This window comes from Phascolarctos cinereus, unplaced genomic scaffold (assembly GCF_003287225.1).
Source record: "Phascolarctos cinereus isolate Bilbo 61053 unplaced genomic scaffold, phaCin_HiC Scaffold_4;HRSCAF=312, whole genome shotgun sequence".
Taxonomy (NCBI): Eukaryota; Metazoa; Chordata; class Mammalia; order Diprotodontia; family Phascolarctidae; genus Phascolarctos; species Phascolarctos cinereus.
The window spans coordinates 140,016,431-140,030,180 of record NW_027555847.1 but is presented as its reverse complement, the minus strand read 5'-3'; the positions used below and the strand labels follow the sequence as shown (position 1 = coordinate 140,030,180).

General features: G+C 40.2%; 1 protein-coding gene across 4 annotated transcripts in view; it reads left to right on the top strand.

Moving 5' to 3' along the window:
• PRKCB (protein kinase C beta) overlaps positions 1 to 13,750 on the top strand; it is a 641,836-nt gene that overhangs the window by 489,431 nt on the left and 138,655 nt on the right. For all 4 annotated transcript variants that reach the window (XM_078152651.1, XM_020995626.2, XM_020995625.2 and 1 more), the window contains one exon: positions 6,987 to 7,049. In XM_078152651.1, coding sequence (XP_078008777.1) covers positions 6,987 to 7,049 — 63 coding nt within the window. The remainder of the gene's footprint in view (positions 1 to 6,986; positions 7,050 to 13,750) is intronic.

Below are 13,750 nucleotides of genomic sequence, written 5' to 3'. Positions count from 1 at the left end.
TGGACCACATTCTGTCCACTATGCCACCTGGCTGTCCTGGCACATAGTAGGGACTTAATAAATGTTTATTGATTGGTTTAAAAAACTAAGACAGAGGAGTTAAGTGACTTGGCATCACACAGTGAGTATGAATCTGAGATAGGGCTGGAATTTAGGTTTTCCTGACTCCAAACCCCGCATTCTATTTATAATGCTACCTAGCTCCCTCAAGAGTACAATGAATTCCCACGGGAAATCATGGGTTCCCCTTTACTAGAGGTATTGAAGCAAAGACTTGATGTGAAATTTCGAGGGATTTTATAGCAGGGATTCCTGCTTGAATCTGAATTGTACAATATATCCTCTCATATCCCCTTTAACTTTGATCTTCTATGATTCAGGGAAGGGATTATGGGCAGAATGGATTAAAAACAATAGGAGACAGAAGACAGATGGATGGAAGGAGAAACTAGCAAACTCTCTATTCTCTAGGAATTTGGGGTTAAAGGAACATACTTTATTCTTTTAACTCCTTTATCTCCTGATTCCTGTTTAGTTATTTTCAGTATACTCTTAGCCCATTCACAAGGAGTGATCAAGGAACGCTGTCTTTCCCCTGCCCTAGCATCCATCCCTCTAACTGTTGAATTGTATATTCAGATTCCAAATGTGGCCAGGCTGGGAGGTTACTTCCCACTTAGAGTCTTCAGCCTTGGCTGCTTCTATTCATTTTCCTGCATCTGACTTGTTCTAACCCATGTCCTCTATTTCCACTTGTATCGCTGTCTTCAAGTATTTGAAGGGATGTCATGTGAAAGAGGGATTAGCCTTGTTCTGCTTGGCTAAAGGGAGCTGAATTTAGAGGAATGGGCAGAAGTTACAGGAAGGTAGATATAAGGGAAAATTTCCTAACAATTAGGAGCTGTCCAAAAGTGGAATGGGCTAGGCTAGCTCAAGTGTCAGTGAGTTCTGCATCAAAGAGAAGCTAGATATATGACCACCTGTCAGGGATATTGTAAAAAAGAGTCTTATTTTGGCCACGGATTGGTTAAATTACCTTTCAGTCTTCCAGGCCTATACTTTCTTCCTTTCCCAAGCTTCTACTTTCCCTGTACCTAGCATATGATGGCTGAACTATCCTATTGATCATTGTCATTGTTTAACACAGCATCTTGGCTTAATGAATAGAGCACCAGGTCTGGAGTCAGAAAGACTTGAGTTCAAATCTGACTTCAGACACTTACTAACTGTGTGCCCATGGGCCAGTCACCTAACCCCTATTGAGTGTTCAGTCATTTCAGTCATGTCAGACTGTTTGTGACCCCACTTGGGTTTTTCTTATCAAAGATACTAGAACAGTTTGCCATTTCCTTCTCTGGTTTATTTTATGGACGAGGAAACTGAGGTTTAGTGACTTGCCCAGGGTCACACAGCTAGTAACTGTCAGAGGCAATATTTGAACTCAAGAAGATGAGTTCTCCTGACGCCAGGCCTGGCACTCTATCTGCTATGTTTTCTCATCTATAAAATGGGAATAATAATAGCGCCTACCTTTCAGGGTTGTTGTGAGGATCAAATAAGATAATAATTATAAAACATTTGGCACATAGTAAGTGCTGTATAAATGCCCGCTATTATTGTTGTTCTTGTTATTGTCTACTTGCTGATTCATCAGCTGATTTCAAGCTTCCAGTTTACTCCATAATATTTCTCTTTCCCTAACTATTCTTGGTCTCCCACTTCAACCTTGAATTCCCCTTTTGTCTCATTTCCAGAGCCAATGCCTCTGTCCTTGGATATGTTGTAGAGGAGGGGAGAGGAGGAGGTCAAGGGTCAGAGCAGAAGCAGGAACTGCATTATTTTGCATTACCATTAACAACTAATGCTAAAGATTTAGCTCCAATAATTAATATATAACAGACTTTAGCATAAATTACACCAAATGGAAATCACAGGCTGAGTTCCTTGCCATGTCAGAGAAGAAGGGCATTTTCCTCAGAGGTTAAAATGCTCTCTCCCCCAATGCCAGAGCTACAGATGCTATGTGGGTAGGGGATGGAATAGATGACCTCAGGGATTCCTTCCAACTGTGAGATTCTGTGAAGAAAGTGTTATAAAAATCTAAGAACTGGAGGAAATGGCTGAGGCCATCTGATCCAACCTGGTCTTAAACAAAAACCCTTTTCTGCAGTATTCCCATCAAGTCATCATTCAGCCTCTGCTCAACTACCTGCAGAGACAGGGAACTCACTCTTTCCTAAAGCAGCCCACTCTATTTGTGGATGGTTCAGATTGTTAGGAAGTTTTTTCTGACTTCATAGTTAAATTTTTCTACAACTCCTACTCATTGTTCTAAGCTCTACTTTTTGGGGCTGCATATTTTTCTCATTCTCAGAGTAATAGACATGTTCTAGATGCTTTGTTCTGGGCATGTTTGAGCACAGAGGTAAGGAAGATCAAAACTATATATGCCTCTTTCTTTTCTTGAATTGTGCCCCAGAGGTTTTACTACTCCTGGAATATATTCTCTTTCCAGGGAGAGTATACCAAAGCCAGATGACTAGAGTTCTAGTCTTAGCTCAACTCCAAATTAATTGTGTAGCCTTGGATAAGTCATTTCTTTGCTCTGAGTCTCAGTTGTCCTCATCCATAAGATGGGGCAAGTGATCTCAAAGGTCCCTTTTAGGCCTACCAGTCCATTATTCTGTGATTCTCCTAGACCAGCTTAGCAGACTATCCATGGTCTGAGCTCCATACTTGAGAACATTAACTCCCACCAGCAGTGGTCAGTATTGCTTTTCTCCTCTAATATCTGTTTCAAATTAGGCCTTTTTTCCAGTCTGTTGCAGTCTGGTGGTGATGACTTCACTCTATGAGTATTTAACATCTGGCACACCATTTCTGAGTGGGGTGCTGTATTCACTTATGATTTGGGAGTTGGCCTACAGTTTTCTTAGAGTTCTGATATGGACTGTTCAGTGCAGAGTCGTTGCCAAGGGCATGCTAAGTGAAGCGTCATTAAGGGAGATGAGGGCACCCAGACTTTTCTCACTCCATGTCCTAAAGGCTCCTGCATTTTTTTTTCAAATGAAGAGGACTGAACTCCTTGCTACTAGTTAAAATGCTGCCTCTGAATCAATAACTAGCATTTACCTAGTATTTTAAGGTTAGCAAAACTGTTCATATTTTGTCATTTAATCAAAATTACTATCTATAAAAAACCCAACATTACTAGCTATTATTATGTGATCCTCATTGGACCCTCCTCATTTGATCCTCAAATAACTCTGTGAGGTAGATACTATTATTATTATTCTAGTTTTATAGGTGAGGAAACTGGGTCTCAGAGAGGTCCAGTGACTTGCCTGGAGTCACACAGCTAGTGTCTGAGGCAGGATTTGAAGTCGTCTTCCAGCCTCTAAGTCTAACACTCTACCCATTATGCCACCTGGATGCCTAAGTGAATTAAAGTAGGGTCATGTGAGCCTTTCATCCCCACTTTCTGAATCCACTAGAATGACAGATAGGCCTGAGTGGTATCATCCTTCCTCTGTCTCTTATGGCTTTTAGCGATAGCTGTCCGTGAAAGGGACTGGACTGTGACATTTTCTCAGACACTGCTCTGCTTTTCCCATGACTGCTACATAAAATCCTAGAATCTTGGAGTTGGAAAGGATATCAGAGGTCATCTAAGACCCCTCCTCTGACCTGAAGTGTGAATACCCTCTAGAACATCATTAAAATGTAGTCTAATTGACTCTGAGGCAGCTAGGTGGTGCAGTGGGGATAGAGTGCTAGGCCTGGAGTTGGGAAGAAATGAGTTCAACTAGCTGTATGGTCCTGGGCAAGACATTTAACCACCGTCTGCCTCAGTTTCCTCAGTTATAAAATGGTCATTATTACCTTCCTCACAAGTTATTATAAGGATCAAATGAGATAATATTTGTAAAGCACTTAGCACAGTGCCAAGCACATAGTAGGTACATAATAAATTTTTATTCCCTTGCCTTCCTTTCTCTCTGCTTGAAACTTTTCAGGAATGATGGGCTTACTACCTATTGAGGCAGACCAGGAAGTCTGCTTATCTCAAAATTACTGGGCTTAGTCAGATAGCTTGGGCTTGAGGCTGGCCTTCGTCCCTTACTAAGCACATGGCCATGTGCAAAACACATAAACTATGCTTATACTAGGTTTTTTGTGAGCAAAATGCCTTATACACTATAAAGTGTTATGTGAGTGTCAACTTTTATTTTTTATGATATTTATCTTTTATGAGATGAATTATATCTGTGTTTTATTATGCATTTCACATGAGTTTCAAAGATATTGAATTATTTTTAAAAGCAGAATCAGGCTTTAAAGAAAGTACAGAATGGAAAGCCCTGACTATCAAGGCATTTGCTTTCAGCTCAATATAAGAAACAACCTCCTAGCAATCAAAGCGATCCAGAAATTAAATGAGCTGCCTTAGCAGGGAGCGAGCTCATCATCCCCCAAGAAAGTTCAAGCAAAGAGAAGCTGACTACATTTTGGGACACTGTAGAAGGCATTCATGTTTCAGGTAGAGATGGTGTTAGATGACCTCTGAATTCCTTTCAACCTAATAAAAATAATAATAATAGCTAACATTTATATAGCACCTTAAGTATTGTAAAATGCTTTGCATAAATGTTCTCACTTGACCCTTATAACAACCCTGTGAGGAAGATTTTTATGAAAATCCTCATTTACAGGTGGGAAGACTAAGGCTGAAAAAGTGTCTGAAGTGAAATTCGAACTCAGATCTCCCTATGTCCAAGTATGACACTGTGCCACCTAGTTGGAACTTTTATGTTATCACCTACTAGAAAAGCACAGTAGTATTTGTAGAAATCTGAGTCTCAGTCCACATCATTCTTCTTTCTTATGGTATTCTACCTACATCCCTAACTGAAGATATTTTCAATATGTTGACCTTTCTCTGTGACAATATCTTTCTGAGGTGGCAGATGCATTCTGTTCTTTGCCTCTTTACTAGGATTATTAGCTGGGCAATCGGGCTAGATGACATCGAATTGCCCTAGAACAGGTAGGATGCTCTATTTGTAGATTATCCAGGTCATCAGTGACTGTGAAAGTGCAGAGGAAGGAGACAGGGTGAGAGATAACGTCTGCAGTTTGAGAATCTGAGATTTTGTCACTTATGTTGATTGTGTGGGGTTATAGAACACTCAAGTTTGGCTCAAGAAGATATGGATGAGTAACTATAGTTTTAACTAAAGGATCTAATTGTATTCTACTCTTTGAGGAAATGACCTCCTTGGAGAGGCCTCATCCAGAGCAGTGAAAATGGGCTCAATATAACCTCAGAAAACAATTAAACCCAGGACTTAGCAGACATAGTTCAATAACTGGGTGTCATATCCACACAAAAGCAAACTGTGGGTCAGATGAAGTGGACATGAATAGGAAAAAAAAACAGAAAAGACAGTTGAGAGTAGCAGTTCCCAACCAATGGTTCCCAGGACCCTTGGTGGTGGTGGTGGTAAGGGAGGAGGAGAGGGAAGTGGAAATAACTTATTGCAAAATGTCTACAGAACCATATGTTCACCCAGCACTTTCATTTCTACTTTAATAATTGCTGACGTTTGTATAGTGCTTTAAGAGGTTTGCAAAGCATTTTACAAATACTATCTAATTTTATCCTCGCAGCAACTCTGGGAGAAAGGTGGTATTATTATCCCTGTTTTACAGACAGGGAAACTAAGGCAAACAGAGGAAAAGTGATTTACCCAGCGTCACACAGCTAATAAGTGCTTGAGGTCAAATTTGAATTAGGGTCTTCCTTACTCCAAGACCTGCACTATATCCCCTCTACTGCCTAGATGCCTCCATCTTTATTTAGCTCCAACACAATATATTCAGTTACTATAATATAGGAACCTATAACATTGGTTGATAGAAAAGATTGGCAACTAGTTTAGACCCATATAGGTGGTATTCAATGAGAATGAGAGTGGCCATTCCTAATCAGCTAGGTCCCTGGTGGTGTGTATGGGATTAGGGGGAGGGGTGGTAATTAGGCTAACACCATTTCTGCTTTGTTTTGCCATGCCCTGCATCTCGGTCATATCAACTGGTACTGACCTCATTAGACCCTTTTCTTTACTTTTCCAAACAATGACAATATGAGAAAGGAAAATTCTGAATTAGTTTTAGTCTCATGTTTTATGAGTAACAGACCGGAGCAAGAAGCGGAAATGGGAGAAGAGAGAAACCTGGATCATACATACTTCTGTGTGAAGAATATATACACCGTGCAGAAATTGTCACTAGTCTGTCCTCCTTACAAAGCAGAAGCATTATTTATCACTAAGTGAGAGCCTCACTCTTTTTTTTTCCCTGCAAGATAAGCAAAAAGAAAGTAAGCAAATTAAGGGCCTTTAATCATTTCTTTCTTTCTCTCTCAGAAACCATAGTTACCCACCTGAACCTTCTGGTGCTACAGTAGTCAATAAGTGTTCCATTATCCCAACATCATTGCTAGTCACAGAAACCCTCTTATGCTGATTCTTCCTCTACATGGTTTCTCTGATCCATATTCTCCCAGATGAGCTGTTGGCCTCTATCTGGTAGATAACAGACCAAGCTTCGTGGTGGATGTCCCATAGGTTTCTCAGGACTGCTGGTGTCCCTGGTGACACAGTTTGGAATCAGACCTCTGCCTGGGAGATCTGATTCTCAAACCAGTTCTTTCAGCCAGCTGGTCCCTCAAAGCCATATGTTTTAAAAGGAACAGATATGTTCTCACACTGTACTTGGCAGCCATTACTTTGCTTATTATTCGGCGCTGTCAGTGCTATTAAAAGTTACCTGTATAAATACATGTTTGCATGCTGTGTGGCTGGTGGGATTTTAGTACCTTGTATCCAGTTAATTGAATTTTGTGTAATGAGATTTAGAAAGCACTCAACTTTAACATATTTGCTTTAACGGGCCTATTCTGTTGATTTCTTTTTGTATTTCAGATTCTATGCAGCAGAAATTGCTATCGGTCTTTTCTTCTTACAAAGCAAAGGCATCATTTATCGGTGGGTGAACACTTTATTCCTTCCCTCCTCCCTTCTTCCTCTCCTCCTTTCTTTTCTGTCTGTCATTCGTTTTCCCCCAAAAAAGAACTACCTCCAAATTGGAATTTTGGACAAATAGAAATCCTAGGGACCCCTTGAATTGATTCAAGTTGGGACCACTGGGGCTCTATCTAGCCCTGGGAAACTGGTGACATGGACATTAAATGCACCTGGTGGCTCTTTACTGTGGAAAGGGGCAGGGCTAAGTGAGAATATATTTCATCCTTTACTCTGTGTTATAGAGCCGGAACCTCACAAATAGGACATTGATTTCTCCTACCCATCAATGGTATGTTTCTACAGGAAGAAAAGCAGTTTAGCTGTCATTTGGGTGTGACAGCTTTATCATATCCTAATTATTAGTTTAGAAATAAATGTTTTGAATCCTGAAATTCCCTACTTAAAAGCCTCTCATGGTTCCCTTACTGACTGCCAAATAAAATATAAACTCCCGATGTCCCTTTCACATACTCTACAGTTCAGCCAGACTGGATTTGTCTCTTTTCCCAATTCTCATCCTACCCTCTGCTCTCTTTGGTACCTTAGTTTACATTAACCCCTGTTGCTGGAATGGATGCTACTATGTTTCTATCTGTCATAGTCCCTCCCATCCTTCAGAGCCTAACATAGGTGCCATCCTCCCCATGAAGATGCCCTTGGCCTCCCAACTGAAATGTGATCACTCTCTTCTCTCATTTCCCAGACTTCTTCATTGCCCTTATCACATTTTCCTTTATGTTTTAGTTTCTCTACATGTTTCCATCATCACACTTCTTCCTTAGAGTTTAAGCTCCCTGAAGGCAGGAACTGTCATTGTAACCCCAGTAGCTGGAACAAACAATTCAGTAGGTGCTCAACAAATGTCTATTGAAATGTGATAATACTTTTAAAGTCCTTAGCACAGTGCCTGGCACATAGTAGGTGCTATATAAATGCTTCTGACCTCCCACCACTCCCCCAGTTGACATTTTAGGATAAACTTAAGCCTTAGCATAAGCCTTAAGCCTTAGATTTGGATGAAAAGGGAGATAAAACTTGATCCTATCCTTACGATTTGTACATGACTTATCTGGATTGTCTAGATGTCTAGCTAAGAAGATCACAGAACCTAAAGTTGTTCTTTCATCACAAAGACCCATCTGTATCATTCTCTTCATGCCACACTGGCTGCAAAGTTCACTGTGGAGCCTCATATTCACAGGGTATGTTGGACACCATTAACTCTCTGATACAAAGAGCATCGCATCTGCAGCTTTGATTGCATTTTATGGAACAACTATCTCTCTGGAATGTGGATCCAAGAAGAGATTTTCACCAGTGGCATCTACAGAGAGATTTAGCTTCATGTTTTCTTTCCCTATGAAATGGAGTATTAAGCTGGGGGCTTTTGAGCACACCTAAAAAGCCAATTTTTTGTTCATAGCTGATGTTCGGTATCTTACTGATGATGAGGATAAAGAAGGTCCCTGAACAGAGGGCTTGTGGTGTCCCACCCCGAGGTGAGACCGCTGGTAGACTGAGTCAAGAGCTATACCTGAATGACCTATGTGTCCAAGGCTAGTGGCCTCACCTGAGCAGAGGTCATCCACTAGGATAATATTGCAGTTAAGGAGGTAATTGAGAGACCTCAAAGGTCATGGAGAAAACAAGGTCTCTCATCAGAACCAATAGACATCAAACAGAAGCAGGATATGAGATTTTGAGTAAAGTATAGGTGAGCAGTGCATCATTGAGATCCAAGGGGCAAAACAGGGGAAAAAAGCCAAGCAAAAGTTCAATAAACCAGGTACCCAAACCTATTTGGCCAAAAAGATCTGTTTCCAGTTCAACTGACTGAAGTTCTTGTCATACAGTAGGTGATTAATAAATGCTTCTTGATTGAATGAGCATGGTGGTTAAGCTCACCTCAGTTTTTTTACTAAATGACCTTCTGCTGTGGACGTCTCTCAGGCACATGTGGGAAACAGCTGCAATTGCCCAATGGCATTACGTAAATGGAATTAAGATAATTATGTTTTAGAGTAAGCATTAGAGTCTACTGTAGCAATATAAGGAGGCAAAGATTTGGTCTTCCCCCTCTCAGCAACCATATCCAACTAGCCAGCTATTTGGGAGCAGGCGCCTACCCTAAAGTTTATAATACACAATTCAATAAACTCTAATAATGTAACAAGCATATTTTCCCCCTTAATTGCCTCCTTTGTCACAAAAACATCCCATCCCCTCTACTTTTTAAGTTAGAAGTTTCTCATTATCTACTCAAGCTAGATCAAAAGGGAACTTGGAGGTTTTCTTTATCTATTGAGACCAGGGGAGGAAAAGGACCTCATGTCTTCTATTGACCTTAAGCTCCATAAAATTCAAAATGTAGTGGACACCTCCCCTCCTGGATCACTGCCTTGTCATGACAAAAGGGCTTGTGTAGCTCATTGAAATTAGGAGTTATGCCATGCAGGGTTAGCCAAGATGGACAGGTCATAGTAGAGAGTTCTGACAAAAGGTGATCCATTGGAGAAGAAAATGGCAAACTACTCGAATATTTTTGTCAGGAAAATCCCATGGGCAGTGTTAAAATGATAAAAGATATGATGCTGGAAGATGAGCCCCTCAGGTCAGAAGGTATCTAAGAGCTGAGGAAAATTACAAGTAGCTATGAAATGGCTGGGCCAAAGCCAAAAGGAAGCTCAGTTGTGGATGTCTGGTGATGAAAGGAAAGTCCAATGCTGTTAAGATCAATATTGCAAAAGAACCTGGAATATAAAATCTGTGAACCAAGGTAAGCTGGATGTGGTCAAACAGGAGATGGAAAAATTAAGCATCAACATTGTGGGTGTCAGTGAACTCAAATGGATGGAAATGGTTGAATTTAATTCATTACATATACATAGTGTACAGAGTGCTTGGCCAGGAGTCAGGAAGACTCATCTTCCTAAGTTCAAATCTGGCCTCAGACACTTCCGAGCTGTGTGACCCTGGGCAAATCACTTAACCCTGATTGCCTCCCCACCCCACACCCCTACCAAAAAAAGATAACTCACTGGTCATAGCAAAGACACTTTTTTTTAACCACCCAAAAGGTGACTCTACACATGGACATTACCAGATGGCCAATATAAAAATCAGATTGATTATATATTTTGAAGCCAAAAGTGGAAAAGCTCTGTGGAGTCAGTTAAAACAAGAATTAAAGCTGACTATGGCTCAGATTATGAGCTTCCTATTGCAAAATTCAGACTTAAATTAAGGAAACTGGGGAAAACCATCAGACCATATGGATATGACCTAAATAACCTCCCTTATAAATGTGAAGTAAAGTGAAGAGTAAATTTAAGGGATTAGATATGATAGATAGAATGCCTGAAGAACTATGGATAGAGGTTTGCAATATTGTCCAGAAGGCAACAACAGAGAATATCTCAAAGAAAAAGAAGAGCAAGAAAGCAAAAATGGCTATCTGATGAGGCTTTACAAATAATTGAAGAAAGAAGGAAAACAAAAGGGAAAGATGTTACCAACTGAATTCAGAATTCCAGAGAATAGCAAGGAGAGATAAGAAGCTTTTCTTAAATGAGCAATGCAAAGAAATAGAAGAAAACAACAGACTGAGAAAGACAAGAATCTCTTCAAAAAAATTAAAGATATCAAAGTAATGTTTATGTAAAATTAACATGATAAAAGAGAAAAAGGTAGGGACTTAACAGAAGTAGAAGAAATTAAGAAGTGGCAAGAATATACAGAAGAACTATACAAAAAAGTTCTTAATATCACTGGTAACCATGGTAGTGTGCTTATTGATCTAGAGCCAGATATCCTGGAGAATGAAGTCAAGTGGGTTTTATGAAGCATTGCTAACAGGTTAGTGGAGGTGACAGAATTCCAGCTGAGCTATTTAAATCCTTAAAAAAAATACTGTTAAAATGTTGCACTCAATATTCTAGCAAGTTTGGAAAACTCAACAGTGGCCACTGGATTGGAAAATATCAGTTTACATCCCAGTCCCAAAGAAGGGCAATACCAAAGAATGTTCAAATTACTGAATAATTGTGCTCATTTCACATACCAGCAAGGTTATGCTTAAGATTTGGCAAGCTAGGCTTCAGGAATATGTGAACCAAGAATTGCTAGATGAGCAGGCTGGTTTTATAAGAGACAGAGGAACTAGAGACCAAATTGCCAACATTTGCTGGATTATAGAGAAAGCAAAGGAATTCCAGGAAAACATCTGCTTTTGCTTCATTGATTACACTGACGCTTTTGTTGTGGATCACAACAAAATGTGGCTAATTGTCAAAGAGATAGAAGTACCAGATCATCTTACTTGTCTCCTGAGGAACCTATATTCGATCAGAGAAGCAGCAGTTAGAACCAAACATGGAACAATTGATTGATTTAAAATTGGAAAAGGAATATGGCAAGCCTGTATGTTGTCACCTTATTTATTTAACTTATATGTAGAGTATATTGTGTGCAAGGCCAGGCTGGATGAATCAAAAGCTGGAAATAAAGTTGCTGAGAAAAATATGAACAATCTCAGGTATGCAGATGATAATATTCTGATGGCAGAAAGAGAAGAATTAAGAAGCCTCTTGATGAGGGGAGTATAAATGCTGGCTTGAAGCTTAATATCAAAAAAGCTAAGATTTTGGCAACTGGCCTCACCACTTTCTGGCAAAAAGAGACAGAAGAAATGGAAGCAGTGTCAGATTTTATATTCTTGGGCTCAAAGATCACTGCAGGTGGCAACTGCAGCCATGAAATTAAAAGACAATTGCTTCTTGGAAGGAAAGCTCTATGGCAAATCTGGATAGTATACTAAAAAGCAGAAACATCATCTTGCCAACAAAGGTGTGTACAGTCAAAGCTATAGTTTTTCCAGTAGCAATGTACGGCTGTGAAAGTTGGACTATAAGGAAAGCTGAGCACTGCCGAATCATAACCTTAGAATTGTAATGCTGGGGAAGACTTTTGAGAATCCCTCAGACAGCATGGAGATCACATAAGTCAATACTTAAAGAAATTAATTCAGACTGTTTTCTGGAAGGTCAAATACTGAAGCTGAAGCTTAAGTACTTTTGCCACATAATGAGAAGATGGGACGCACTAGAAAAGATCCCGATGTTGGGAAATATTGGAGGCAAAAGGAAAAAGGGTACAGCAGAGGAAGAAATGGGTAGATAGTGTCATGGAAGCAATAAATACAAGCTTGGACAGACTTTGGGAGATAGTGAAGGACAGAAAGGCCTGCTGTATTATGGTCCATGGGGTCATAAAGATTGAATGACTCATATATGAGTGAATGACTCAACAATAACAAAAATGGACAACAATAAAACTGGACACTTAGTTCCAGACTGGGGATTGTACTCCTAACATACTTTTTTCTTTTTTTTCTTTTTTTTTTTTTGTGAGGCAGTCAGGGTTAAGTGACTTTCCCAGGGTCACACAGCTAGTAATGTCAAGTGTCTGAGGTCGTATTTGAACTCGGGTCCTCCTGACTCCAAGGCTGGTGCTGTATCCAGTGTACCACCTAGATGCCTATACCTTTTTCTTTTGCTAATCAAAAACTAGTGTTGGAAAAGGGATATCAGGATTCTTGTTATTTCATTAAGGAAGACAAGGCAGTTGAACTTTGGGGACTGGAAGATAGCAGCTTCAGCTGGTAGCCCAAGAAAATCACTGGCTTTTTTCTATAGTGGTTTAGTCAGCATATAAAATCTTGAAGCAGCAGGGCTCGTCTGCTGATGTTTGACAGCTGCCCGATAGTATTGCCAATGCAAAGTTCATTGGCTTCAGAAGAGGGAGGAAGAGAGAGCCAAGTATGGAGCCATTATGTTAAGCTGTCCAGATATAGGGGCCTAGTCTCCTTGGTTGGCCTTTCCTATGTCTCTGAGTTCATTTCCATTGTGTTTTCTCTTTAGCAAAGTCTTGTGTGTTGGTCAGTGCTTTCAGATTGCCTGAAGTCTTAGTCACAGAGAATATGAAGGGGCATTGCTGATGGTGAATCTGTGCCATAGGGTCAGTAAAATAAACTTTATCCTTGAGAATTTCTAAGTCTTTACCTCCTTCCTTGGAATAAAAAAAGCCAGAATGGGTCGAGGGTCACCGATAAGGAACTTAAGCCCATTTCAAGAAGTAAGTTATAACAACTTTGTCACAAGAGAAAGATGCCATGTTCTTGTTGAAATTAGAGCCTTGGGAATCTAGGGTTCTTGCTTTGATACTTTTCTATAACAACCACCCCAGGGGCCAGAACTTTGATTTAAATTATTGGCCTGGAAAGTGAGATGGAAAGGCATTGAGATGCTTCAGATTTCACTCTCAAAAGCAGCTAGATATTAGAAGAGGAGGAGGAAAGTAGCAAAGTGAAGGAAAGATAAGTTTAACCACTAGGTTTTCCTAGAAAGGAAACCAAAGCAACTGAGATGTGGGGCCTGCAAACAGGATCTCTGGGTACTACAGCAGCACTTAGCACAGTGCCTGGCACGTAGAAGGCACCTAATAGTTTTTTATCGACTGACTAGTAGTAGCCGTTAGCAGTGCACCACCGTTATCTCCTACGTTGCAGACTATCCTGTCTTCAGGCAGAAGATAAAAACAAGCAGAATTACTCTTCCTGGCAAGGTATTAGAGGTTGACCCATTCTACTATTGCTCATGTGTGGC